The 27,720-nt window shown below is 36.9% G+C and overlaps 1 protein-coding gene across 3 annotated transcripts in view; it reads left to right on the top strand.

Moving 5' to 3' along the window:
• Positions 1-27,720, top strand: part of RABGAP1L (RAB GTPase activating protein 1 like) — a 746,017-nt gene that overhangs the window by 454,750 nt on the left and 263,547 nt on the right. For all 3 annotated transcript variants that reach the window (XM_039242373.1, XM_039242375.1, XM_039242374.1), the window contains 2 exons: positions 7,853-7,927; positions 27,460-27,585. In XM_039242373.1, the coding sequence (XP_039098304.1) occupies positions 7,853-7,927; positions 27,460-27,585 (201 nt within the window). The remainder of the gene's footprint in view (positions 1-7,852; positions 7,928-27,459; positions 27,586-27,720) is intronic.

The raw sequence follows: 27,720 nt of genomic DNA, 5'->3' as shown, positions 1-27,720 counted from the left end.
TGCCACCATTCGGAGGTCAACAGCAGCCTGTGCAGGACTGTCTTTCACATCTAATCCTTTAGGAAACCTTATTAGCTCTGTCCTCAAAATACATCCAGAAACTGCCTCTCATTACTTCCACTGCTGCCACGCTGGTCTACACTACAGCTCTCCACCTGGTCTTTCTGTTTCATTCGTCTTATTAAAAAAATTTTCTTTTAATGTTTTATTTATTTTTGAGAGAGAGAGAGAGTGCAAGCAAGGGAGGTCAGAAAGAGAGGGAGACACAGAATCTGAAACAGGCTCCAGGCTCTGAGCTGGCTAGCGGTCAGCACAGAGCCCGACGCAGGGCTCAAAACCACGAACTGTGAGATCATGACCTGAGCCAAAGCCGGTCGCTTAACTGACTGAGCCAACCAGGCGCCCCTCTGTTTCATTCATTTTAAAAGCCTACGGGGCGCCTGGGTGGCTCAGTCGGTTAAGCGTCCGACTTTCGCTTAGGTCATGATCTCGCGGTTCGTGGGTTCGAGCCCCGCGTTGGGCTCTGTGCTGACTGCCAGCTCAGAGCCTGGAGCCTGTTTCAGTCTGTGACTCCCTCTCTCTGACCCTCCCCTGCTCACGCTGTCTCTCTCTCTCTCCTGGAAATAAATAAAAATATTAAAAAAAAAAAAAAGCCTAAGACCTTAGTGGTTTACAAGGTTCTAAACTTCGTGTATGACTGTTCTCTGCATCATGAGCTCTGTCGCAGTCACGCACATGCCCGGCTTGCTCCCCCATCAGAGCCCTCGCACCCACTGTTCCCTCTGCTCTGAACACTTGTCCTGGAGATCTGCACGGCTTGCTCTTTGGCCTCTCTTGACTCCTTGCTCCAGTGTTACTCTTCCAGTACTGCCTGCCTGAACCACCCTCTTAAAATTGCAGTGTCCTCTGAGTCCCGCATTCCTTAGCTCCTTCCCCTGTGTTACATTTTGCCATTGCACTTATCTTCACATTTACTTACCTACTTAATGCTATTGTCTTCTTCCAGTTAAAAAAAACAAAAAACAAGCTTTGTGAGAGCAGGTATTTTGTCCATTTTGTTCACTGCTTATACCAGTCTTTCAAAAAAAAACCCTCCACAAGTATTTGTTGCCTCAAAGTGTTTGAAACCTAGAGAAGTTGACTAATTGTGATAAGAGGCAGAGGTGGAATTTAAAGTGTTCGACGTTCAGAGCCACTATTAGAAAACTTGTAAATACATTTTTTAACAAACAATGATTTTAGAATACTTTACTATTAAAAAGTTACTGTCTTGGGCTCTATAGTTAGGGGCTAATTTTATAGTTTGGAATCTAATCTGAAAGCCTCATAACCATATTGCTTTTATAGTAAAATACATGCTGAATTTCAAAGAAAATACTGGGAAATGAACTGTTGATGACTGTGGACTATCTGTACTGAATTCTAAAGGAATAGGAACATATGTCATTCATAATGATTCTAAAGGCTTGGAGGAAAAGGAATCTGATGACGAATATTTGGTACTGAAAACTCTTATAAAAATAGTGATTTATTACCAAAGTTTAAAACTTTAAATTGTGGTGTAAGAATATATCTACATTACTTTTTAATTTACTTGATATTTCTAATGTTTGTGGCCCTTCTTAATACTAAAAATTCATTATTCTAATCACTAATAATTTTGTTTTATTTGTGAAAAACACTTTATATTTATTTGCCTTTTATAGGCTAATTCAGAAATAAATGGTGTCAACTTAATTCTGGATATCCGTGTGTGTGCATTTCCAAAAATGTATATTTCTAAGAAGATATATAGTTAGATACAGATATTATCTAAGAGGAGACACTCACACACACACACAGTAGATCTCCATTTTTCATAGATTCCATATTTGCAAATTTGCTTATTCATGAAGATTTATTTGTAACCCCCAAATCAGTACTCTTCGTATTTTTGCGATCGTTGATTGATGTGCCTCTCCACTGTGTAGAAGAATTTGAGTCACCTGATGTATACATTCCAAAGTTCAAATGAAACCAGGTAATTCTCTGTCTTCTTTCAACTCTCATTCTATAAATAAGAGTTCTTTTTTGCAGTTACTTAGTGCCTCATTTTTGTGCTTTTTGTGATTCTGGTGTTTAAATCTGGTGTGATTTTGTTGTTTAAAATGGCCGCCGATACTCTGGTTTCTCTTCAGATCGTATAAATCTTTCGCCTTTTACTAAAATGGCCGCCACGTGTAGTGAAGTGCTGCGTAGCATCACTAAGCACAAGAAGGCCGTGATGTACCCTATGGAACACATGGGTGTTCAATAAGCTTTGTTGAATTGTAGTGATGTTGTCCATGATTTCAGTAGTAATTAATGAACAGTAAATACCAAAGTATCTTTATTTTTTTTTAATATTTTTATTTATTTCTAGGAGAGAGAGAGACAGTGTGAGCAGGGGAGGGTCAGAGAGAGAGAGAATCACAGACTGAAACAGGCTCCAGGCTCTGAGCTGGCAGCCAGCACAGAGCCCGACGCGGGGCTCGAACCCACGAACCGCGAGATCATGACCTAAGCGAAAGTCGGACGCTTAACCGACTAAGCCACCCAGGCGCCCCCTAAAGTATCTTTAAATAGAAATACACGTAAGACAAGTTTAGAGTTGACTGACCAGGGGCTCCCAGAAGCCTAATCCTCTCTGTCCCCTTGGGGCATCAACTCAGTATCTGATAGCCCAGTGCTCACAGCAACTTTGCAGAGCAAACAAATGCAAGGAATGAGAATCTGAATCTACTGCACATAGGTATAATTTTCAGCAGGAAGAGTAGTTTTCAGTAGTTATCTACCTCACTATTTTAATCACCTGTGTTAAACTCCAACGGAGCCTTGGTATGTGTTTTTCATATATCTAATTTCTAGAGATGTCAACCAATTTGAAATCTTATCACAAATCATTGAATGGAAAATTACTAATAAGCAGTAAGTTTTTAAAAATTTTAGTTAAATGTTTAAAATTATGAAATATACATTGAAGTGAGAAAACATAATTTGTATCTGAGTTTTAAGAGTCAATAATAGAAATAACATCCTTTTACCAACAGCTTAGGAAACACAGTATTGCCAGTATCTTTGGATACTTCCAGGTGCTCTTGTCGGAGTCAGTCTTCTTCCACCCCACCAGAGTCAGCCACTCTTCTAAATTTTTTGATTATCATTCTTCTACATTCTTTAAATAAACCCGTATCTCTGTTTCATTCATGAATATGTACTGAATGCCACACAAAAAGAAAAACTTATGTTTTATCATTAAGTTTTATGGTTGCTCACCTGAACTCTGCCATATATGTCAGCAGTCACAAAGATCCAGAGTCTGCGTAGTAAGAGTAGCTGTGACCTTGAGCTCTGAAGCCAGGCTACCCAAGTTCACATTCCGGCCTGCTGCTTACTATCGGGGTGACTCTGGACAAGTAATTTAGCTTCTTTGTGCCTCTGTTTCTTCTTCTATAAAATTGATATATTAATAGTACTTAACTCAGAGGGTTTTTTAAGGATTAAATACACTTATGTAAATACCTGGAACAATGGGCAGCAATTATCAATACATGTCAGTGGCTATTTAACAGTTAGAGAAATTAATGCTAAAGGATTCTTTGAAAAGCCACTTGTGTTTTTAAGTGCTATATTAAATAATCTTTTCTTTAAATGTTACCCTAATTTCTTTTAGACAGCCAGGTGTCTTGGGTTCTTGTTGTTCTGTGACCTCTTTTCATTTAGCTTCTTGTGGCATTACTTAAGCATAGTTTTTCCTTGGTATCTCTTTTTGTCTCTTAGATTGTGTGAGAACAGATCTCTTCTTAGTTTATAAATAAATTATTTCCACATATTTTATGCTTGATTGTTTCCGTGACATACTCATTTAAGGGCTTTGTTTGTTTGTTCATTTTGATCTCATTTTGGCAGAAGCTCATCGTAGGTAGTAGATGAAACTGCTTGTCTATCAGTAGCCAGGAAATCAGCAAATATATCTGTTCCTTTAGCAGTGCCAGGAGCTAACTGGGGATCTGTTTTAGAAGGTTGATCCTTTCTTGCATGCCCACATGACAGCCTCTCTGGCTCCTTAGACAACATCTTCTGATTTCATTTTCATTTTTTCCTGTGAACCTGAGCTTCCTTCTGCTTTACCTGTAAGTGTGTTTGTCTGATGAACTATGGTAACTTTGTTGAAATCAAATGACATAATAAGTGTGCTTGTACTTCTAGACTTGTTTACTGATTATTTGTCTATCCTTCTATCAGTTTTATACTATCTCAAATGTTGTAGTTTTACAGTAAATATAGTAAGGGCTTCTCCCCTGTTATTCTTTGTTCCAGAATTTCCACTCCCACTTTATAGCTGTTTCTCCAATCTGTTCTCTGGGTCTTCTAGCCAGTAAAACTACAGCTTTATATCCAAGTTTTAGCCATCCGATGTGGTAGCACTGGTGTCTGATCTTTAACAAAAGCCATAAAGAATGGGAATTTTACCCAATGTCATTTCTTCTTCCAAGTTTATTCTCCCCACCGGTTTCTGACTGCTTTTGTTTAGTTCTTCAGTGTCTTCAGGTAGCTGTTTTATATAATTGTCCAGACATAGTTTAAATTTGTTGCCAGAGGGAAGATCGGTCCAGTAGGAGCTACTCCTCCGTTACAGAAGTGGTGTAGAGACGGTTTTTAAAAGGCAGACTGAGCAAGCATCTGGTCAGAGATGTAGTTAAAGTAAGGAAGGGGGAGCGATTTGGTGCAAAGGGAGGCAAGTTTTGAATTGAGGGAGAGGATTAACTTCACCTTAGAGAAGCCTTATATTAAAGCCAAAACAGTGCTTGGAAGAACTCCAAGGATAAGAACTTGCTAGAATGCTGTTTTTTAAACTGTGAATCATAAAATCAATTTAGCAAGTGGCCTCTGAAAAGTCATTTTTGCTTCTAACCTAACTCAAAACCATAAAACAAGTAGAAGGTATGATCATTGCATTACTGATTTGCACTTTTATCCTCAGCCCTCTAGTTAGAGAATAGTGTGTGGAGTCGCCGAATTCATACCTCTCTGTCTGATGTATCATGGACCTTCATTTTCGGTTGGAGTTCTCTTGTAACACAAATGAGCTTATAAACAGCACACTTCTCAATAAACTTTAAATATACCTCCAACAGTTGTTAAAATGATATCAGGGTTGGTGAAGCGTGACTGGCTTTTGGAGAGCCACAGTTTTAAGGAATCCTCAACTGTTGTTTTTCATGAGGAAGGGGAAGCCTTGAAAATACATTTGTCATTCATGTAACATGCTCTCTCCTCAGCAAAGCCCAGAGTTCCTTGTCCATGAAAAAGGAAGTAACTGAGCACCATCAGCAATGCTCCAAATTGAGACAGAGTTAAAACCTTTTTCCCCCTCTTTCTTCCTTTTTTGTTTGTTTCCTATTCTGTCTATAATCCGTCTTCTAACCCCTAATACACACACCCATGAGCTCTGGAGAAAAGTACAAATTAAGCAATCAGAACTATAACTGTATAAATCAAAGAAAATTAAATAAGTAAAAGAATGCTAATGTATCTTTCAATTCTTAAAATTAGGCAGAGCTCTGGAAATTGGTGATAATGAAGAAAAAGCTCCTTTCAGATTCATTGGGTAATGTTTCCATGATCCAATTTTTCTCTCATTAGAAGAGAGTGTGATAATATCATCATTAGCAGAAGAAGGTTAACAGAGAACAATAGTACTTCAAAAGACACCATTAGGAAGGTGAAAAAGGCAGGGCACAGACTAGGGGAAAATGTTGGTAACACATGTGTCTGGCAGTGGACTCGTAAACAGAATGTATCAAGAATTCTCATGAATCAACAGTAATAGTACAAACAACCTAATTAAACAAATGAGCAAGAGCTTGAAGAGAGTGTCACAAAAGAATATTCATATATTAGTTGCCCAAAATCACATGATGATACACCCTACATAGTTAGCCATCAGGAAAATGCAAATTGAAACCACAGGAACTAATAAAGGGAAAGAGACTGGCAATATCAAGTATTGACTAGGATTAAATACTCATAGTTTGCTGGTGTGGCTGTAAAAATTGAGTTACAACCACTTTGGAAGATAATTTGGCAACTTGTCATAAAATTAAACATACACTTGTCACTTAAACCTTGAACTTCCACCCCTTGGTGTTTACCTAAAGAAATGAAAATCTGTATCCATGAAAAACCCTTGTGTATGTATACACAGCAACTTTATTCGTACTAACCAAAAACAAAGAAACCCAACTGTTCATCAATGAGAGAATGGATAAACAAATCATGGCATGTTTACACAGTAGAACACTACTCCTCAATGAAGAGGAATGACCTACTGATGTACACAACCATGTGGAGAATCTCAGAAACATTATACTGAGTAAAAGTTGCCAGACGCGAAAGAGTTTAGATTAAATGATTACATTTATATGAGTGTCTTAAAAAAAAAATCAAAGCTAATAATATGTTGTGATAAAAACCAGATCAGTGGTTGCCTGGGGTAGAGGCAGTTTTTTTTGTTTTTTTGTTTTGTTTTGTTTTTTAAGAGGTGATTTGACTGCAAAGAGGCATGAGGGATGTTATGGAATGATGGAAACATTCTTTAATAACGGGGTTACATAAGTGGCCCAATTCAAGGAATTGTGTGACTGATGTATGCATTTCACTGAATACGAACTCTATTTCAAGAAAGTTGTGTTTTGGGGCGCCTGGGTGGCTTAGTCGGTTACGCGTCCGACTCTCACTTAGGTCGTGATCTCGCGGTTCGTGGGTTTGAGCCCCACGTCGGGCTCTGTGCTGACTGCCAGCTCAGAGCCTGGAGCCTGTTTCAGTCTGTGACTCCCTCTCTCTCTGACCCTCCCCTGCTCACGCTGTCTCTCTCTCTTTCTCTCCTAGAAATAAATTTAAAAATTAAAAAAAAAAAAAAAAAGAACTGAGAAGAGAAATCATAAAAAAAAAAAGAAAGTTGTGTTTTGTTTTGTTTTAAATAAAAAAGTGTTTTGGACCCAGTACTCTAACTACCATGGCGTACAGAAGCCACCACGCTTCCCCTTCTCTCTAGTAATCTTTTTTTTTTAATTTTTTTAAATGTTTTATTTATTTCTGAGAGAGAGAGAGAGACAGCATGAACAGGGGAGGGTCAGAGAGAGAGGGAGATACAGAATCTGAAACAGGCTCCAGGCTCTGAGCTGTCAGCACAGAGTCCAACGCAGGACTTGAGCCCACGAACCATGAGATCATGACTTGAGCCGAAGACGGACACCCAACCGACTGAGCCAACCATGTGCCCCCTCCTCTCTGGTAATCTTTGATAACCACTGCCCTGGACAGAGACTGTGTTTATACTCACAAAATCATAATGCACTGTATTCAATGCATTAAATAGAAATCCCCTCACTAAAATGAAGCACAACACATAGATGGGACACATGGGTTGGGATACGTATCCAGGATCCAAACAGCACAATTGGGATGTTTGTCTTTGCATTAGAACTCCCACATCAACTCTAGAACCTTCCCACCTGCTTCTACCATTTGCTCCTGCCTTCCATGGTCTCATTCGTCTGACTACAAACCATATTGGATCTTTTAAAATTACGTGTTCTGAATCTCTCTTTATTCCAAATTCTGAAGATGAACCTGGAGATAATGGGATATTCAGAACTGCTTTAGGAACTGTATAGCATCTTTGGGGGACCCCTCTGTGCTAATCATTCACACATTTAAATTGAAATTGTGCTGGACAGCCTAAGGTGAAGATCAAGCAGCAGCCTGATGTTAACTTATGTTAAAATCTGTGAATGTTTACAGTTTTTCTTTCTCTTCGTCTTTTCTCTAGGCCTACTCTGTCTACGATGAAGACATTGGGTATTGTCAAGGACAGTCTTTTCTTGCTGCTGTGTTGCTGCTGCACGTAAGTAATTTTCCATGTGATAAATGGCATGGTACTGCCAAGTTTATTTTATTTTCTACTTGGTTTTGTTCTTCCTTCTTATTTTCCATTTATCTGATGGAGATTACACGTGGCATATCTTCTTTGAAATGTACCTTTGGTGATAAAGTAAGAGATCTGATGTCAAGTACAGGACAGTTTCTCAGTTGAATTAATATTGCTGGCAAGAAGGGAATAAATTGCTTATTTGGAGTTATTTTTAAAGAGAACCCTCTAGAAGTAAAGAAGTCAGTGTAACTGCTCAAATATGAGCAGGACTAGGACCATTATCAAGGAATATGGCAGGAAGTCTTATCTTTTCTGCAATTTATTTTTGTATCCTCTCTTTCCTCTCAGTCACCTTCATTTAACAGAACATTTATTGATCACCAGTCTGTCAGTGCTGGGCTAGGAAGCGGAATTGCAGATATGAATAATTTATTATTTGTGTTCTGAAAGGCCTCATAGTTCAGGCTGGGACGCAAGTACAGTAGGCACATACTTACTGTTTTTATTTTTATGTGTCTTTATTGATTTTTCTGATATTCACTAAAAAAGAACTTACGGTGTGCTCAGTAAAAGTAGTACACAGAGTAAGAGCACAGAAAGGAGAAAAACCCGACCCAGCTCTGCCAGAACTCTCAGGAAAGACTTTCTGGAGGAGATGGTAGCCTTACCAAGGCATAAACAGTTTAGGTTCGGAAAGAGAGGGAGTACAGATACCTAAACATGAACATGAAACAAATGCATGGAAGCACGTAAGGGCACAGCATATAAAGGGAACAATACAATATGAAATTACTGTTTTTGTTCAGTTACTACAGGAAATAGCATGCAAGGAAGAGGTATGAGGTAAAAATGCTCAGATGGGCAGGGACCAAATTATAAAGACTCTAATCATGTCAATAAGTGTGGGCTTTATTCTAAAGCTAAAGAGGAGTCATTGATCAGTTTGAAGCAAGGGAAAGATAGTGAGATGTTCATTTTAGATAAATTCTTCTTATACCCTTGTAGAGGGTCAATTGAAGGGAACAAGCAGCAGCAGCTAGACCAGCTAGGAAATATCAATCTAAATGAGAGAGAAAGAAGCAGACTTACGAAGCATGCAGGAGACAAAATTGGTTAAGTTTTATGGAAGGATTAACAAAGGAAGAGTCAAAAGTAACATATCTAATTTTTTAGCTTTGAATTACTTGTATTTTTAGCTGAGGTAGAAAATACATCCATTGAGATTGAATGGAGAAAAACGATTAGGAGTTGATGATGAATTTTGTTTTGAATTCTGTGAGTTTGGGATATTTTGGGGACATATGAGCAAAGCTGTCCGCCAACCAGTTGGATGCTGGAGACTGATGCTGGGGGAGAAATCACTGCTGAAATCATGAGAGTAGATGAGATCATCTAAGAAAAATAAATAGAATAAAACAGTATAGATCCCAAGAAGTAAATTCCAAATATTGAAAGCGTTGATGAGTAAGAGGAATTCTTGACGAATTTGTGATTTTCAGGAAGCAAGAAGCAGTATCTGCTGTCAAATGTGGCAAAGAAGTCCAGCAAGTTAAAAACTAAAGCATTTCTTTTAGGTTTGCATTTTGGAAATGAAGAGCAATTCTAGTAGATTAATAGTCTTAATTCTGATAACTTGATTCTAATGATAATGATATATTGTAATAAATCACTTTATTTAATTTTGAGTTTGATATCTTCCTCTGTTGCATTATCATCTGTCTGTGGCCTTCTTGATCTTTTCCTTGTTATCCTCTTTCTTTGATTTCTCCATGGTCTGGCGTCTTGATGTTCCCTGTGATAATCAAACACAAGGGCCACAAATTCCCAGGGCCCTCGTTCTGCTACAAAACCTACCTAGTGTCTACAACAGCTCTCTAACACAGGAGGCTGCTGTAGGCAGTAAGATGGGTGTCTTCACCAAGGTTCAGAATCCTCTTTCTTCTAAATGTTTTTTTTTAATGTTTGTTGATATATTTTGAGAGAGAGCAAGAGAGAATGAGACAGAGCCAGCAGAGGAGGGGCAGAAAGAGAGAGGGAGAGAGAGAACCCCAAGCAAGCTCTATGCTATCAGTACAGAGCCTAACGCGGGGCTCAATCCCATAACTATGAGATCATGACCTGAGCTGAAATCAAGAGTCAGATGCCGGGGCGCCTGGGTGGCTTAGTCGGTTAAGCGTCCGACTTTCGCTTAGGTCATGATCTCGCGGTTCGTGGTTTCGAGCCCCGCGTCGGGCTCTGTTCTGACTGCCAGCTCAGAGCCTGGAGCCTGTTTCAGTCTGTGACTCCCTCTCTCTCTGACCCTCCCCTGCTCACGCTGTCTCTCTCTCTCTCTCCTAGAAATAAAAAAAACAAAAAAACAAAAAAACATTAAAAAAAAAAAAAAGAGTCAGATGCCCAACTGACTGAGCCACCTAGGTGCCCCAGAATCCCCTTTCTTCTAAAAGGAGCCTTTATAATCACTCTGATGAGAAGCTAAAGCTGAAGCCGTGGGTAGTGAAACTTTGTCTTCCACAAAGTAATCTTTGTATATACCATAGTTTAGCATTTTAGACCTGTAGCCCTATTAAACACATTACAGTATATTGATTAAACTTCACTGAGAACATCTTTCTGAGAAATCTGTTATCAGATTTAACAGAGGACTAATTAAACGTAAGTTCTTATTTATTTGGGAAATACCTCCCCATCAAAAAAAGAGACTGTGATCCAAATAACTAGAAAACTCAAATACCTAGAATTTTTTTCTTCATTATCTACCCCTCATATTAGAAGGGTCACATGGGAAGTTGGCCCTCTAAACTTACTCACAAAGTTGCTTTTAAACTGTATCACAAGTTGACTAGAAATTCAGTCTGGTTTGTTGTTGCCCTTGCCTATAAAAATAACTGGAAATACAGAAATACTTTCAGAATCCTTGAGGAAGGTGTCACTGGCATGCAGCATAGTGCTAATGAGAAACATAGTATTGTAGTTTTTAATTGAGAGTATACGTAATAATTCTTTCAATCAGAATATTCCATTAAATGACCAACCCACCCATTAACTCAAATAAGAGAAATCAACTGTAATTTTTTTTCTTTCTCATACTTTTGCCTCTATGGCTTAAACAGGTAGAAGAATAAAGTCCAGCTTAAACAATTCATCAAACACACTATCTCAGGTTCCAGGGAGATATGTTATTAGGGTGCTACTAATTTTTTATCAGTTACACAAGCATTTGCTTCTTTTTGCTGTCATACATCCTTTGGCGGTTCCATATTAATCATTGTCAGAACCTGCTTCTTTTGGGGATACTGTCTTTTCCTCCCCCATGGTCATTTATATTTTGCATTCACTGCCCAACAGGAAGAAAAGATCAAAAATGAAAGTATGTTCAAAAACAAAAATTCAGAATTTTTAAGTTTTTCCATTGTCTTAAGTAGTTTTAAGAAATAATTAGCTTCTCTTTCTTGGTGCTTGGAAATTTCCAAATGCTTTGATAATGGCTTTGCAACTTGTATTTTAAGCAGTAGAATTGTTTATCACAATAGATGCTATTATATCTATTGGTAGAATTACAAGACATGTATCATTTACAGTTGGAGAAGAATATTATAGCACACATCACTTGTAACCATTATAGTATTCATGTACCTTTGATGTTAAATATGTAATAATAATCAGTAATATCATCATTATAGTATTAGTCATTGCTTATTTGGAAATATGATAAATTATATTCTTGTGTATATTTCACTCTAAAAATCATATAAAATATTTTAAATAATTTTTAACTCAATATGTTTTGCTAACATACTTGTCAAGAAGTTTTAAATTTTTTCTTTTATTGAACATACATTTTTTTTTTAGACCTTCAGAAAATCATGTTCCTTTTTAAGGTTAAATGACTATATGTATACTATTATTGGCAAGTATGGAAGCTTTCCAACTACAGAAAGGATTATTTTTGGATAACCCAAAGTGTTTAAAACTATTGACTTTTTTTAAAAAAAAAAAAAACTATGACTGGGCACAGTTCCTTCAGAAACCAAAGGTTTTATCTGACAAAGATGCATACCCAGAAATTCCACTCCTAGATATATATCTTAGTCAAACTTATGTACATGTACACCAAAATTGTATGTTAGAATTAACCCCAGATCAGTGTTTATAACAGTCAAACAACTCAGTGTCCACTATTGGAATGTCTAATACTAGAATTGTAATTAGACATTAAAATGGGAAAATTGTGATGTATTTAATAGTAGAACACTATAATAGCAGTGAGATGAATGTTTCACACTACATAAATTAATGTGAATTAGTCATACAAACATAAGGTTTAGTAAGAAAGCAAAGCATACATATCATTTGGTACATTTCCATTTAGTATAAAGTTCAATAGCAGACAAAGCTGAAATCTCTTTTTAGGATGCTACCCCCATGAAGTGATTACTGATAAAGTCAGTATGATGATTTCCTATTTATTTATTTATTTATTTATTCATTCATTCATTCACTCATTCATTCACTCATTCATTCATTCATTCATTCTTTCTTTCATTTATTTTTGAGAGAGAAAGAGAGCACATGCGAGCCCGTGGGAGGGGCAGAGAGAAGGGGAGAGAGAGAATCTCAAGTAGGCGCCATGCTGTTAGGTTTTGTGATCTCACAAACTGAAATCATGACCTGAGCCCAAACCAAGAGTCGATACTTCACTGACTGAGCCACCCAGGTGACCCAGGAGAGTGATTTCTTGACAAATTAGGAGTCCTGACTGGGAAGTGACATACCAGGATCCTCAAGAGTACTGACAGTATTCTATCTTAACCTGGGTGGTGGTTACATTTGTCTTTATAATTATTTGCTTTCACTTTATGATCAAATTATTTATTAAAGCATACATTTTTATGGATTTTTGTGGGTTATACTTTAAAAATGAAATAAGGTTTAAAAATTACATGTTACAAATCCTTTAATGCAACTCCCCAAAAAGAGAGGTTTAGGGTAAGATTTAACCAGTGTACTCAAGAATTGAGAAGCAAAGCCACTTCTTAGTTTTCTGAAAATATTTCCTCAGAATTCAAGATATAAGATACTGACTTCCTAGTGTCTTTATATGTATATGTAAGTAAAAGTATTTGTGCCATTATATTATTCAGGGTTCTGCTACATGTGACATAACCTTAGCTCAGAGTAGCTGAAATTTTTAATGAGCTGTATTTTTAGTAAGTCCTATACTCCCAAATCAATTTTTCCCTTAAGATCCAAGAAATTTTTCTGTTCCAAGTTAATTCTTGGTTCACTGCTTTTGAGCCATTTGTCAACATCTCCTCACGCGAGTAAATACACTCAAGATATCTTGCTTACCTTTAAAAAATACTCTTTTGATCTTCCCATTAACTATTGTCTTTGGTTTCTCTGCCCCTTCAAAGCTGAACTCTTTCATGGATAATAAAAGGCATAACTATGAATTTGAATTGTGGTTTAATCCCTTTCAAGTTATATGACCTTCAACAAGTTTCCTAAACTCTCTGAGCTTCAGTTTCTTCATTTATAAAATGAAAGTAATATCATTCTTCTAGGATTTTTATGAATATTGAATACTTTATATTATGAATGAAAAAGGTCTTATTTTGTATCTGGCACAAAACAAAGTGTGCAACCGTGGGATTACATCCAGGCTTTACTTACTAGATATGTAGTTATTGGAAAATCACTTAATTTCTCTGAACTTCACTAGTTAATATTTAACATGTAAAAGTAAGACATACCTTATAGAATTTTTATGAGGATCAGATGGGGTCATGAACAAATGCCTCTAATAAGCATTTGCTGCTAAGTTTTTCTAAAATTGGTAATTATTTTCCCAGCCTTTTCTTTTGGACCCTTGTCTCACTAGCTTAAATTGATTGTGCACAGAAAATGAGTATGTTGTTCAATATGTTTTATAGCTTATAAATAGACATTCAGTTTAAATGTATTTTAGCATGTATTTGATTTAAAAGGAAAATGAACAGCTAGAAGTTTTCATTTTATTTGCTTTTCAATTTGTAAACAGAAAACGAGCACTCATGAGTTCATGATTTTTAAAGTTGTCACTAGCATCTTCCTTTGTTGAAGAAAACTAAAAATTAGTGGAATCTTCATCGCCTCATGGAAAAACAGATTTATTACAAAAATATGTGAAACATATTCAAGCAGAACAGAAATTTTAATTTTATCTTAAATGAGGGGATTATTGTTTATTAACATATAATTTTACTTTGAAACACTCTTGATGTATCTTACATCAGGTGAGCCTTAAAAACTTTTGAGGTACTCAGACCTGCTTTCTTTCATGGTTCATTGCAGAAAGAAGCAATGAAGCTTAGAGACTGTCTGCATTCAGTGTTAGTACAGAGGGCAGATCCTAATCATTTGTTACCGAACAGTGATTCCATCATGATTGATTCTCAGATTATGCATGTGAGGCCTGTACTTACTTTTGTATTTCACAGAGCCATGGATGATATTTTGATATCTTAAATTATAAGATTTTAATACCTGTCTCCTCCTTTCCCCAATAAAGCAACACTGATTTTACGACAGAGCTCCTGTATGGACCGCAAAGATTCAACATTAGAGATACCCATGCTCCAAACTATTAATATTTTTTAAAAACCATATATTGGTTGGCAGTTCTGCCTGATTTGAATCCCTAGTCAATGGGCCAGACTGGCCATGGAGCCTTTTTTACTGCTTTGCTCAGGCAGGGAAGCAAATTCATAGCCTCACCCAGTTGCTGAGCTTAGCCTCCAGTCCTGACCCTAGAGGAAGCCTGGCCAGAGACTCCGAGCTGTTGTAGACCCCATGTTATAGCCCTGCTCAGGCAGAGATCCAAGTCTGATCCAAGACAGTGACCCAGGGCAGCCTCAGAGCCTATCCTACGGAACCACCATGCCAGGGTGCCCAGCCTATAGTCTTGCCCAGGCTACATTCCTACCCACTTGCTGAATATGGCCTGCAGCCTCACCTAGTCAGGAAGCCTGGACAGTAATTTCACCTGACCACAGAACACAGTCTCTAGCTTCACTCATCTTTGGGATTTGCCTGGGAACCCCTCTTGACCAGACAGCCCAACCTGTTACTTTATCCAACAGCAGAGCACAGTCCATGGCTTGCCTGATTGTGAAGACAAGCCTATAGTCCTGCATGGCTTTGAGATATCCCATGGCCCCACCTGAATGCAGACTCCAGCCAACATCACCATCTGGTCAGTCGATACAACCTTAGACCTCACTTGACCAGGGGCTATTTCAGAGGTCAACCTATAACCCTGCCTAATTGTGTAGTCCAACCAGAAGCACTACCCTGCCAGGGAACATAGCCTCTGACCTTGTTCATCTAAACTAAAAGTGATTGCAGAACTGAGCTTGTGGTCTCACCTGACCATGGAGCAGCCCTACCCAATCAGTAGGCCAACCCACTGGTCTTACTTGAATGTTGAGCACAGCAGCAGGCTAAACCAACTGTAGCCCACCAGTGCCATTCCTCCCAGATCTCAGAGCATGAGCAGTGACCTCACTCAACAAGACTTTGATAGCAAACTCTGCTTTCCCATAGATGCTACTAACCAACCCATCTAGTACTCCATGCGTAACTAACTGGTGAAAGTCTTTTCATGCCAAAGCAAACCTGTAAAGTGTAGAAGAGGAGACCACATAATTAAGTGTGCAATTAAGAACATAAGGAATCATGGATCATGAAGAATCAGGTAAACATGAAACCACCAAAGGAAACTAATAAGCCTCAGATAATGAACTATAAAGAAATGGAGATCTGTGAATGGAGATCTGTCTAATAAAGAATTTGGAATAATCCTTTCAAAGAAGTTCAGTAAACTACAAGAACACACAGTTAACTAAATGAAATTAGGAAAACAAAATGAAGTCAACAAAGAAATAGAAACCATCACAAAACATATTCTAGAGCTGAAGACTACAATGACTAAACTGAAGACTTTAGTAGAGAGCTACAGCAGACTCAACCAAATGTGAGAAGGAATCCATGAATTAGAACTTAGGTCATTCGAAACTGTCGTGTCAGAGGAGCAAAAATTAAAAAATGAAAAAAAAAAGTGAAGAAAGCCTACAGGACCTATGGGACACCATCACATGAAATAATATATGTATTATGAGAATCCCAGAAGGAAGTGAAAAGGGGACAGAAACTCTATTTAAAGTAACAATGGCTATATGCCTCTCAAACTTGGGGATAGAAAAGGACTTCTGGATTTATGAAGCCCAGGAGACTCCAAATGGTTAGAATCTGAACAGGGCTACACTAAGACACATTATAACTAAATTGTCAAAAAATCAAAAACAGAGAATTTTGAGGTCAAGAAGAAAACTACTCACCACATACAAGGAAACTCTCCTATATGGAGAGGGGACTATTTAGTTCCCCAACAGAAACATTGTAGGCCAGGAAAGAGTGGGATGATATATTCAAAGATGTATTGAAAGAAAAAGTAGATCATACCTGGCAAAGCTAACCTTCAAAAATGAAGAAGAGATAAAGATTTCTCTAAACAAACAAAAGCCAAGGGAGTTCATTATCACTGGACCTCCCTTATAATAAACGCTAAAGGGCATTTATCAAGCTGAAAAAAAGGATGCTCATTAACACTGTAAAAGCATATGAATGTGTAAAATTCAATGATAATGGTAAATATATAGTCAAAGTCAGATTCTATAATATATAGTGATAGTACATAATTTGCTTACAACTGTTGTGTAAAGTTAAAAGAAGAAATATATTTAAAATAACCATAACTACATGGGGTCCTTGGGTGGCTCAGTCAGTTAAGCATCTGATTGGCTCAGGTCATGGTCTCTTGATTCATGGGTTCAAGCACTGCATTGGGCTCTGTGCTGACACCTCTGAGTCTAGAGCCTGATTCAGATTCTTTGTTTCCCTCTCTCTCTGACCCTCCCCCAGTCATGCTCTGTTTCTCTCTGTCTCAAAAATAAATAAACATAAAAAATTTTTAAATAAATAAAAATAACCATGACCACAGCAATTTTTTCTACACAATATAAAAAAGATGTATGTTGTAACATCAGTAACCTAAAGTGTGAGGTGGGGGAGAAGAAGTAAAAGTATCATGTTTCTGTATACTATCAGAGTTAAATTTTTCTAACCCCAAAATAGGATGTTAAAACTGTAGGATATTTTATGTAAGCTTCATGGTAACCACAACGCAAAAACTGACAGTAGATTCACTAAAGAGGAAAGAAGAGAAAGCATACTGCCACAGAAAGCCATTGAATCATAAAGGAAGACGGCAAGAGAGAAAGCAAGAAACAACCCACGAAAGGTTAGAACACAGTTAACAAAATGTCAATAGTGAGTTGTTATCTATTAATAATGACTTTAAATGTAAATGGATAAATTCTCCAATCAAAAGATACAGAATAGCTGATTGGAAAGAGAAAACAAGACCCAATAATATGCTGTCTAAAAGAGACTCACTTTAGTCTTAAGGACACATATAGACTGAGAGTGAAAGGAGAATAAAAGGTATTTCAAGCAAATGGTAACCCAAAGAAAGTAGACACAGCTATACTTATATTAGACAAAGTAGACTTTAAGCTAAAAAAAAAAGGTTGAAAGAGACAAAGCCACCATATAATGATAAAAATGCCATTAAGATATAAAAATTGTAAATATGTATTTACCCACATTGGCACACCTAATACATAAAGCAGATACATACAGAACTAAAAAGAGAAGTAAACAGCAAAAATAATACTTGGGGCCTTTAAAATCTTATTCTTAACAATGGATGATCTATAGGCAGAAAACCAATAAGGAAGTAGCAGATTTGAAGAGCACTACAGACTAAGTGGACTGAACAGAAATATACAAAACATTCCATCCAACACCAGCAGGATACACATTCTTCTCAAGTACACATGGAACATTTTCTAGGATAGATCATATATTAGGTCATAGAAACATCTCAAGAAATTTACGAATATAGGACCTATATGAAGTAGCTTTTACAACCACAGTGATATGAAACTAGAAATCAGTAACAAGAGAAGAGGTAGAAAATTCATGAATATGCAGAAATTAAACAAAACACTCCTGAACATACAGTGATTCAAAGAAGAAATCATCAGGGAGGTTAAAAAATATCTTGAGAAGGGATACAGAAATGCTGAGGCATAGGAGCACGTGTACCCCAATGTTCATAGCAGCACTCTCCACAATAGCTAAAACATGGAAAGAGCCTAAGTGTCCATCAACAGATGAATGGATCAAGATGTGGTTTATCTATACCATGGAATACTACATGGCAGTGAGAAACAATGAAATCTGGCCATGTGTAGCAACATGGATGGACCTTGTGGGTGTTATGCTGAGCGAAATAAGTCAGGCAGAGAAGGACAAATATCATGTTTGCATGTATAGGAGGATTAGGAGGAACTTGACGGAGGAACAAGGGGGAGAAAAAGGGGGGAAGTGGTAGGGGAAAGGGAGAGAGGCAAACCATGAGAGACTCTTGAATGCTGACAAAAACTGAGGACTGATGGATGTGGGCATGGAGGAGGGCACTAGTGGGGATGAGCACTGAGTGTTATGTGGAAACTAATTTGACAATAAACTATTTGTAAAAAAAAGAAAAAAATATCTTGAGAGAGGGGCACCTGGATGGCTCTGACTTTGGCTTAGGTCATGATCTCACAGTTTGTGACTTTAAGCCCCACGTCAGGCTCTGTGCTGACAGCTCGGAGCCTGGAGCTTGCTTCAAATTCTGTCTCTTATTCTCTCTCTCTCTCTCTCTCTCTCTCTCTCTCTCTCTCTCCTCCCCCTCTCATGCTCTGTCTCTTTCTCTCAAAAATAAATAAAACATTAAAAAATATCTTGAGACAAATTAAAATGGAAACACTAAATACCAAAACTTACAGAATGCAGTAAGAGCAGTTTTAGAGGGAAGTTTATAGTGATAGACGCATACATCAAGGAATTATTCATATCTCAAATAACCTAACTTTATACCTCAAGGAGCTAGAATAAAAAGAACAAGCTAGGCCCCAAATTAGTAGAATGAAGAAAATAATAAAGACTGGAACAGAAACATATGAAATAGGAAATAGAAAAGCAATAGAAAAGATTAACAAGACTAATAGTTGGTACTTTGAAAATGTAAACAAAATTGACATTTAGCTAGACTAACCAAATAAAAAAGAAAACCCATATAAATGAAATTATAAGTGAAAGAAAACACATTACAACTGACACCAGAGAAATTCATACTATTATGAGATTACTATGAGTAAGTATGCTCCAACAAATTTGACAACCTAGAAAAAATGTATAAGTTCCTAAAAACAGCCAATGAAGACTGAAGAGATAGAAAATCTGAATACACTAATAATGAGTAAGAGGAGCTCGAATCAATAATCAAAACCCTCCAACAAATAAAGTCCAGAACCAGATGATTTCACTGGTAGATTCTACCAAACCTTTAAAGAAGAATTAATACCAATCCTTCTCAAATTCTTCCAAAAAGTTAAGAAGGGAAAACTCCCAACTTCATTTTACAAAGCATTCATTATCCTGATACCATACTAAGGACACTACAAAAAAAAGAAAACTATAAGACATTATATTCCTGATGCATATACATGCAGAAATGCTCAACAAAATACTAGCAAACTGAATTGAGCATCACATTAGAAGGATCATACACCACGAGCAAGTGGGATTCATCCCTGAAATGCAAGGATGCTTCATACGCAAATCATAAATGTGATATATCACATTAGTAGAATGAAAGATAAAAATTTTATGATCACCTCAATAGATGCAGAAAAAAAATCTGACAAAATTCAATATCCATTCATTATAAAAATTCTCAACAAATTGGGTATAGAATGTACCTCAGCATAATTAAGGCCATATATGACAAACCAACAACTAACATCATACTCAATGGTGAAAGGTTGAAAGTTTTCCCTTTAGATACACAGATGACCAAGAGGTACAATAAAAGGTGCTCAACATCACTAATCATCAGGGAAATGCAAATAAAAACCACAATGAAATGTCACCTTATATGTATATTACAATGGCTATTATCAAAAAGACAAAAAAATAACAGGTATTGGCAAAGATGTGGAGAAAAGGGACTCTGTGCACTATTGGTGGAAATGTAAATTGGTGCAGCCACTATTAAGATAGTCTGGAGATTCTTCAAAAAATTAAAATATAACTACCATATGATCTAACAGTTCAAGTTCTAGGTATTTACCCAAAGGAAATAAAAACACTAAAGCCAAAAGATATATGCACCCCTATGGTTATTATAGCATTACTTACAATAATAGCCAAGATATTGAAGCAACCTAAGTGGCCATTAATGGATGAATGGATAAAGAAAATGTGTCTCATATATATATGTACATTATGCTAAATAAATAAAGTTAAATAGAGAAGCACAAATATTGTATGATCTCACTTATATGTGGAATCTTTAAAAAAAGTTCATAAATATAGAAAACAAATAGTTGCCAAAAGTGGGGGTTAGGGGTGGGTGAAATGGATGAGGGGAGTCAAAAGGTACAAAATTACAGTTATTAAGTAAATAAGTCATAGGGATGTAATGTACAGCATAGTGACTATAGTTAACAATACTGCATTGCACATTTGAAAAATGCTGAGATTAAATCTTTTTTTAAAATAATTTTTTAATATTCTTGAGAGAGAGAAAGACAGACAGAGCATGATCAGGGGAGGGACAGAGAGAGAGGGAGACATAGAATACAAAGCAGGCTCCAGACTCTGAGCTGTCAGCACAGACCCTGATTCGGGGCTTAAATGCATGAACTGTGAGATCACAACATGAGCTGAAGTCGGAAGGCTTACCCAGCTGAGCCACCCAGGCTCCCATAAAATGCTGAGATTAAATCTTAAAAGTTCTTACTGCAAGAAAAAATATTGAACTGTGTATGGTGATAGATGTTAACTAGACTTGTGATCATTTCACTTATGCACAGATATTGAACTATTACGTTATATACTTGAAACTAATATAATGTTATGTGTCTGTTATATCTCCACTGGAAAAAAAAAAAGAAAAAGAAAAAGAAAGCTTTTTCTCTAAGACTGTGAATAAGACAAAGTTGCCCACTCTCCCCACTCACATTCTCACATAGTACTGGATGTCCTAGCCAGAGCAGTCAGACAAGAACAAGAAATCATAGATATCCAAATTAGAAAGGAAAAAATGAAAATCGTTCTTCAAAGATGACTTGATCTTATATATAAAAACCCCACCAAAAACCTGTTTGAAATAATTGGCAAATTCATTAAAGTTGCAGGATATGAAATCAACATACAGACTTCAGTTGTGTTCCATATACTTAACAGTGAACTATCTGGAAAAAAAATAAAATAATCCCATTTACAGTAGTATCAAAAAGTTAAATATTTAGGAATAAATTTAAGGAGGGGCGCCTGGGTGGCTTAGTCGGTTAAGCGTCCGACTTTCGCTTAGGTCATGATCTCGCGGTTCGTGGTTTCGAGCCCCGCGTCGGGCTCTGTGCTGACTGCCAGCTCAGAGCCTGGAGCCTGTTTCAGTCTGTGACTCCCTCTCTCTCTGACCCTCCCCTGCTCACGCTGTCTATCTCTCTCTCTCTCCTAGAAATAAATAAAAATTAAAAAAAAAAAAAGGAATAAATTTAAGGAGGTGAACTGTCTGTACACTGAAAACTATAAAAAATTAATGAAAGAAATTGAAGAAGACCTAAATGGAAAGATATTGCTGCCCATGGATCAGAAGAATTGGTAATAACCAAAGTCATCTACAGATTCAGTGCGAGCCCTATTAAAATCACAATGACAGGATTGCCTGAGTGGCTCTGTAGGTTGAGCATCTGGTTCTTGATTTTGAATCAGGTCATGATCCCAGGGTTGTGGGATTGAGCCTCACATCAAGCTCCATGCTGAGCATGGAACCTCCTTAAGATTTTCTCTCTTACTCTTCCTCTTTCTCTCCCTCTCTCCTCCCCCCCTTCTTCTCTCTGCCCCTCTCCCCCATGTGTGTTTTCTAAAATTAAAACTTTATTTTTTAATTAAAAAATTTTTTAATCCCAATGATAGTTTTTCAGAATTAGAAAAAACAATCCTAAGTGTGTGTAGAAACCATAGAAGACCCTGAATACCAAAACAGTCCTGAGAAAATGGAGGCATTACCTGATTTCAAACTCTCTTATGAAACTGTACTAATCAAAACAGTATGGTACTGGGGCGCCTGGGTGGCTCAGTTGATTAAGCATCCGGCTTCGGCTTAGGTCACGATCTCACAGTTTGTTGGTTTGAGCCCCACATCGGGCTTTGTGCTGATAGCCAGCTCAGAGCCTGAAGACTGTTTCAGATTCTGTATCTCCCTCTCTCTCTGACCCTCCCCTGCTAACACTGTCTCTCTCTCTCTTTCTCTGTCTCTCTTTCTCTCTCTCTCTCTCTCTCTCAGAAATAAATAAAACATTAAAAAAAAAAAAACCAGTATGGTACTGACATAAAAATTGTTCTGTAGATCAATGAAACAATTGAGAGCCCAGAAATAAAATTATTCATATATAGTCAACTAATATTAGACAAATAATTAGGCATATTTAATGGGGAAAGGATAGTTTCTTTAGTAAATGGTTTTAGGAAAACTGGACAGCCATATGCAAAAGAATGAAACTGCACGCCTATTTTACACCTTTCATAAAAATTAAAATGGATTAAGTGTTTAAATGTGAGACCTGAAACCATAAACCTAGACAAACATAGATAAAAAGCTTTATTACTTTGGTCTTGGCATTGATTCTTTGGATATGATATCAAAAGCACAAACAACAAAAGTAGAGATAAACAAGTGAGACTACATCTTCACGGCAAAAGAAACATCAGCGAAATGAAAGGGTAGCCTACACAATGGGAAAAAATATTTGCAAACCCCATATCTGATAAGGGTTAATATCCAAAACATATAAAGAACTCCTTAACTCCAGAGGGTGTGGAGGGCAAATCACCCAATGAGAAAATGGGCAGATGACCTGAATAGACATTCCTCCAAAGAAGATATTGAGAATCTAACAAGTATATGAAAAGGTGCTCAATATCACCAGTCATCCTGGAGATAAAAAAACACAATGAGATACTGTCTCATAACTGTTAGAATAGCTATTATCAAAAAGACCAGAGGTAACAAGTACTGGCAAGGATGTGGAGAAAAGGGAACCCTTGTACACTGTTGGTGGGAATGTAAACTGGTGAAGCTACTATGGAAAACAGTTTGAAGGTTCTTCAGGAGATTAGAAATAGAACTACCCAATGATCCAGCAGTTCCACTTCTGAATATATATCCAAAGAGAATGAAATTACCATCTTGTAGTGATATTAGCACTCCATGTTCATAGCAGCACTATTTACAATAGGCAAGAAATGGAAACAACCTAGATGTGCATCACAGGTGCATGGATAAAGATAATGTGGCATATACATCTAATGGAATACTGTTCAGCCAGAAAAAAAGGAAATCCTGGCATTTATGACAACATGGGTGGACTGACAGGGCATTATGCTAAGTAAAATAAGTCAGACAGAGAAAGACAAATACTCTGTATTAGTTATATGTAGAATCTAAACAAGCTGAAGTCATAAAAGAGTAGATTGGTAGTTGCCACAGAGGGTGGGGGAAATGGGTGAGTGTAGTGAAATGGAAAAAACTTTAAGGTGTGAAATTAATAAGTGCAGGGTATTTAACAGTTTGGGGACTATATTTGACAATACCATATTGTATATTTGAAAATTGCTTGGGGCACCTAGGTGGTTCAATCAGGTGAGTGCCTGACTTCCACTCAGGTTGTGATTTCACAGTTCGTGGGTTCAAGCCCCACATTGGGCTCTGTGCTGACAGCTTGGAGTCTGGAGCCTGCTTCAGATTCTGTGTCTCCCTTTCTCTCTGCCCCTCCCCTGCTCGTGTTCTGTCTCTCTCTCAAGAATAAATAAACATTAAAAATATTTTTTAAAAAAGAAAGAAAATTGCTAAGAGAGATCTTAAAAGTTCTTACTACACACAAAAAAATTCTAACTATGAGAGGTGACAGATCTATTAACTAATCTATTATGGTCATCATTTTGAGAAGTATATATATGTATATTATATTTTTAACATATATATAAACATCATTTTAAACACTTGAAAATTACACAAATGTTCTATGTCAATTGCATCTCAGTAAAGCTGGAGAAAATGGAATGATATAAGCTCACAATTAGATAATGTATTAAAATCCAAAAGTGAATACTGAAAATCACTAATTGTTTTTCTGCATTGTACTGTGATCTGTCCTCTGAGTCTGTTTGCAAATGTTTTATCTGGATGATGGAAATGCTTTCAAATGCTGTGGTACTGCACAGCACTTCTCAATCCAGTCCATTTACTTTGTGCTATTTGATGAGTTCTGGATAATGGCCACATACTCGTAATGCTTTAGCAAGACCCTTGTTACCCAGCTTATTAATGGAATTATTAGTATTATGTTTATTTGCATTGAAAAATCTAATAAGTTAACTTAATTTTAGAAATAAAATTTTGTGCCATTATTGAAATCATTAGTGGCCATCAGTAAGTGATTATTGTTTGGAATTTCCAAACTGTGGGAGTGCCTCGCTGTCTCCATTGGGAGAGCATGTGACTCTTGATCACGGGGTTGTGAGTTCGAGCCCCACATGGGGTGTAGATTTTACTTATATTATAAAACTTAAACAAAAGAATTTCCAAAGTATATTTTCATATTATATTTCTCACATTTTACAATACCACCAGTCTAGGATCAGCTTTTACTCCCTGATACTGACACTTTTCTGAGGTATAATATCTTCCTCAAACATGTATTATCTTATCCTTTAAAAACAAAATATCATTACAAGCCTTTGCAGTTTAAATGTCAGTCTGTATTTGTTATTTATTTTATATATTTTTAGATCTTTATTTTCATTTTTAAAAACTTTAACATTTTTCCTGGTTGCTGAAATATCCAGGGAAAGTTAATTGGACATGCTGAATAGATTGCATTTAGTGTTTAAACTAGAAAGAGAAGGTTCCAGTTTCGCTTTCCAAAGGATTATACATGTTTCACATTATTTTTTCACTAATTTTGTTAGCAACCTTTTTGTCTTCATAGGGGTTCATTTTTAGTCAGTTTTATGATGAGATGATATTTGAGATCCCATAAGAAGTTATTACACCTGACCTTTGTCTTCACAGATGGTCAGTATTGACTCCACCCCAGCTGGACTGGTATTTTATAGGGTTAGTCTACCAGTTTTGTGTGGCACGTGAACTGATGGAAATCGAAAACTTAGCTTTTGGTGCCTGAAGCTAGACATGAAAGACAATAGCTCTAAGATTCCCCACACCCCCAAACAGAGGGTTTTTTTTTTTTAATGTAAAGGTTATGGACTGGGATTGTGCCACTTTATTTTGGGGGGTTAGGTTCAAACTAATAAATGCTTTTGTCTCTTTAAGAATAGGTATTAAACATGTTGTTTGTATGTGAGAGAGAAACGGATGGGAAGTGGGGAGGAGGGAGCAGAGAAGAGTGGAGATAGAGATAGAGGCAGATGGAGGGAAGGAGAATTTAAGCTCCATACCTAAAAACAAAGCAAAAATTTATGTTCATTTGTCATTTTCCTGAGGAAATAATGATTTATACCCTTTATAGGATACCAACTATTTAAACATCATTCACTTAGAGGGAGATTATAAGTGAATTTGTTTCTGTAGGGCTGGCTGCCGTTACATTATATGAGTGCTTTTGTATGGCCATTTTAAGAGAGATCCAAGAGGAGGAGGGAGGGGTTAAGACCATGGTGGTGTGAGGGGGTACCATGCACGTGCAAGTCAGTGTCACTTGAGGCTTCAATGACAGAACTGTTAAAGGGGGAAAGAATACAGTGTACTTGTATCTAAATAAATGAGTGTGAGCTGAAAGATGTTTGTTTACTTGAATACCTGGGGTCAAAGTCCCAAACAACTCACAGATAAAAAAGAAATAAGCAGGGGTACCTAGGGGGCTCAGTGGGTTAAGCTTCTGACTCTTGATTTTGGCTCAGTTCATGATCTCCTGTTTCCTGAGATTGAGCCCTACGTTGGGATCTCAGCTGACAGTGTGGAGCCTGCTTGGGATTCTTTCTCTCCCTCACTCTCTGCTCCTCCCCTACATGTGTGCTCACTCTCTCTCTCTCTTTCTTTTTCTCTCTCTCTTTCAAAATAAATAAATAGACTTTAAAAAATAAGAAATAAGGAAATAATTATAGAATCAAAATGACAGCAGCAAAGTGTACTTACTTAACTTTAGATTTTATGTAACTAATTTATGTATTTTATCGTTTGTAAGTAGAAAATAGAAGTGGCCAATTTGTGTAGGAATTTAAATAAACAGTTACATTTCTAAGTGGGTAAATAGAACTCTACTTGATTCAATTATTCAGGCAGGCAGTTAATCTAACAAGGTGTCAAATACCATAATCAGCCATGGTCAGACTTTCAAAGAAGTGACATTGAAAGTAAATGTTTACATAACAGCTACATTTTAGGACAGTGAGTTAAGGATAAAACCTTTTTCTGTTGGCTTATTGTAGTTTCTAGAATATTGGATATGTTTCTTCCTAAATCCCTTCAGTTTATTGATACCACAATGTAGAGATTTGTTTCTTGGATTTAAGATTTCACTTTCTGTTCAGATAAAAAGACCTCTAGGAAGAGTACATTAGATTTTGTCATTTAACTCTTAATGATAGAAGTTCATAACATTCTTTCCTAAAAACTATTTATATAGAAAGAAAATAGCATCAAGAAGACAGTGGGAGGGCAGCATCTCCCTGTCTATCAAAATTAAAATTGCACTGATCCTTTGACCTAGCAGTCCCTCTTTTGGGAATATGTTTGGGTGGGGGGGGCAAAGCAAGATGCGTAGTAATGTTTATAGAATGTTATCTTTTATGTAGAAAAGGGAAAAAATAAAATAAGAAGTGTGATTCTTTTATTTGCCTAAAGAGACACGAGCAGGATCCATGAGTAATTATTGAGCATAGTTACAAGGTTATGCCAAAGAGGTGGGGGCAGGTACAGGGAGAATATTATTATATTCTTGGAGATCGAGAGGAAGAAGACTTTTTTTTGCCTTTATATACTTTTGCATCATTTTGATTTTTGAATCATGTGACTGTATTACCTATTTTTTAAAGTTATTTATTATTTTGAGAGAGAGAGAGAGCATGAGCAGGGGAGGGGCAGAGAGAAAGAATCCCATGCAGGCTCCACACCACCAGCACCGAGCCTGATGCAGGTCTTGAGCTCAGGAACCACAAGTAGAAGTCTTTAGCCATTAATGCATAGGACTACTAACATGAAGGAACTTTTCTGAAATTCTGGCCAAATGCCACTCAGTCATGTTCTGTATGTATCTGTTTTCCTATAGATGCCAGAGGAACAAGCATTCTGTGTTTTGGTGAAAATCATGTATGACTATGGTTTACGAGATCTCTACAAAAACAACTTTGAAGATCTTCACTGTAAATTCTATCAGTTGGAGAGACTAATGCAGGTAAATGAAAATTAGGCTCTTCTCACTCAGAGGTTTTTTGAGTTACAGAAAAAGTAATAAAACTGCTGAACAATAATGACTCATGAGAGTTTAATGGAATTCGACAGAAAATGTAGATATAGTTGGTTTCTGACC

The sequence above is a fragment of the Hyaena hyaena genome, unplaced genomic scaffold (genome assembly GCF_003009895.1).
Source record: "Hyaena hyaena isolate Hyena2069 unplaced genomic scaffold, ASM300989v1 scaffold_209, whole genome shotgun sequence".
Classification (NCBI taxonomy): Eukaryota; Metazoa; Chordata; class Mammalia; order Carnivora; family Hyaenidae; genus Hyaena; species Hyaena hyaena.
This window is presented reverse-complemented; position numbering and strand designations above follow the sequence as displayed.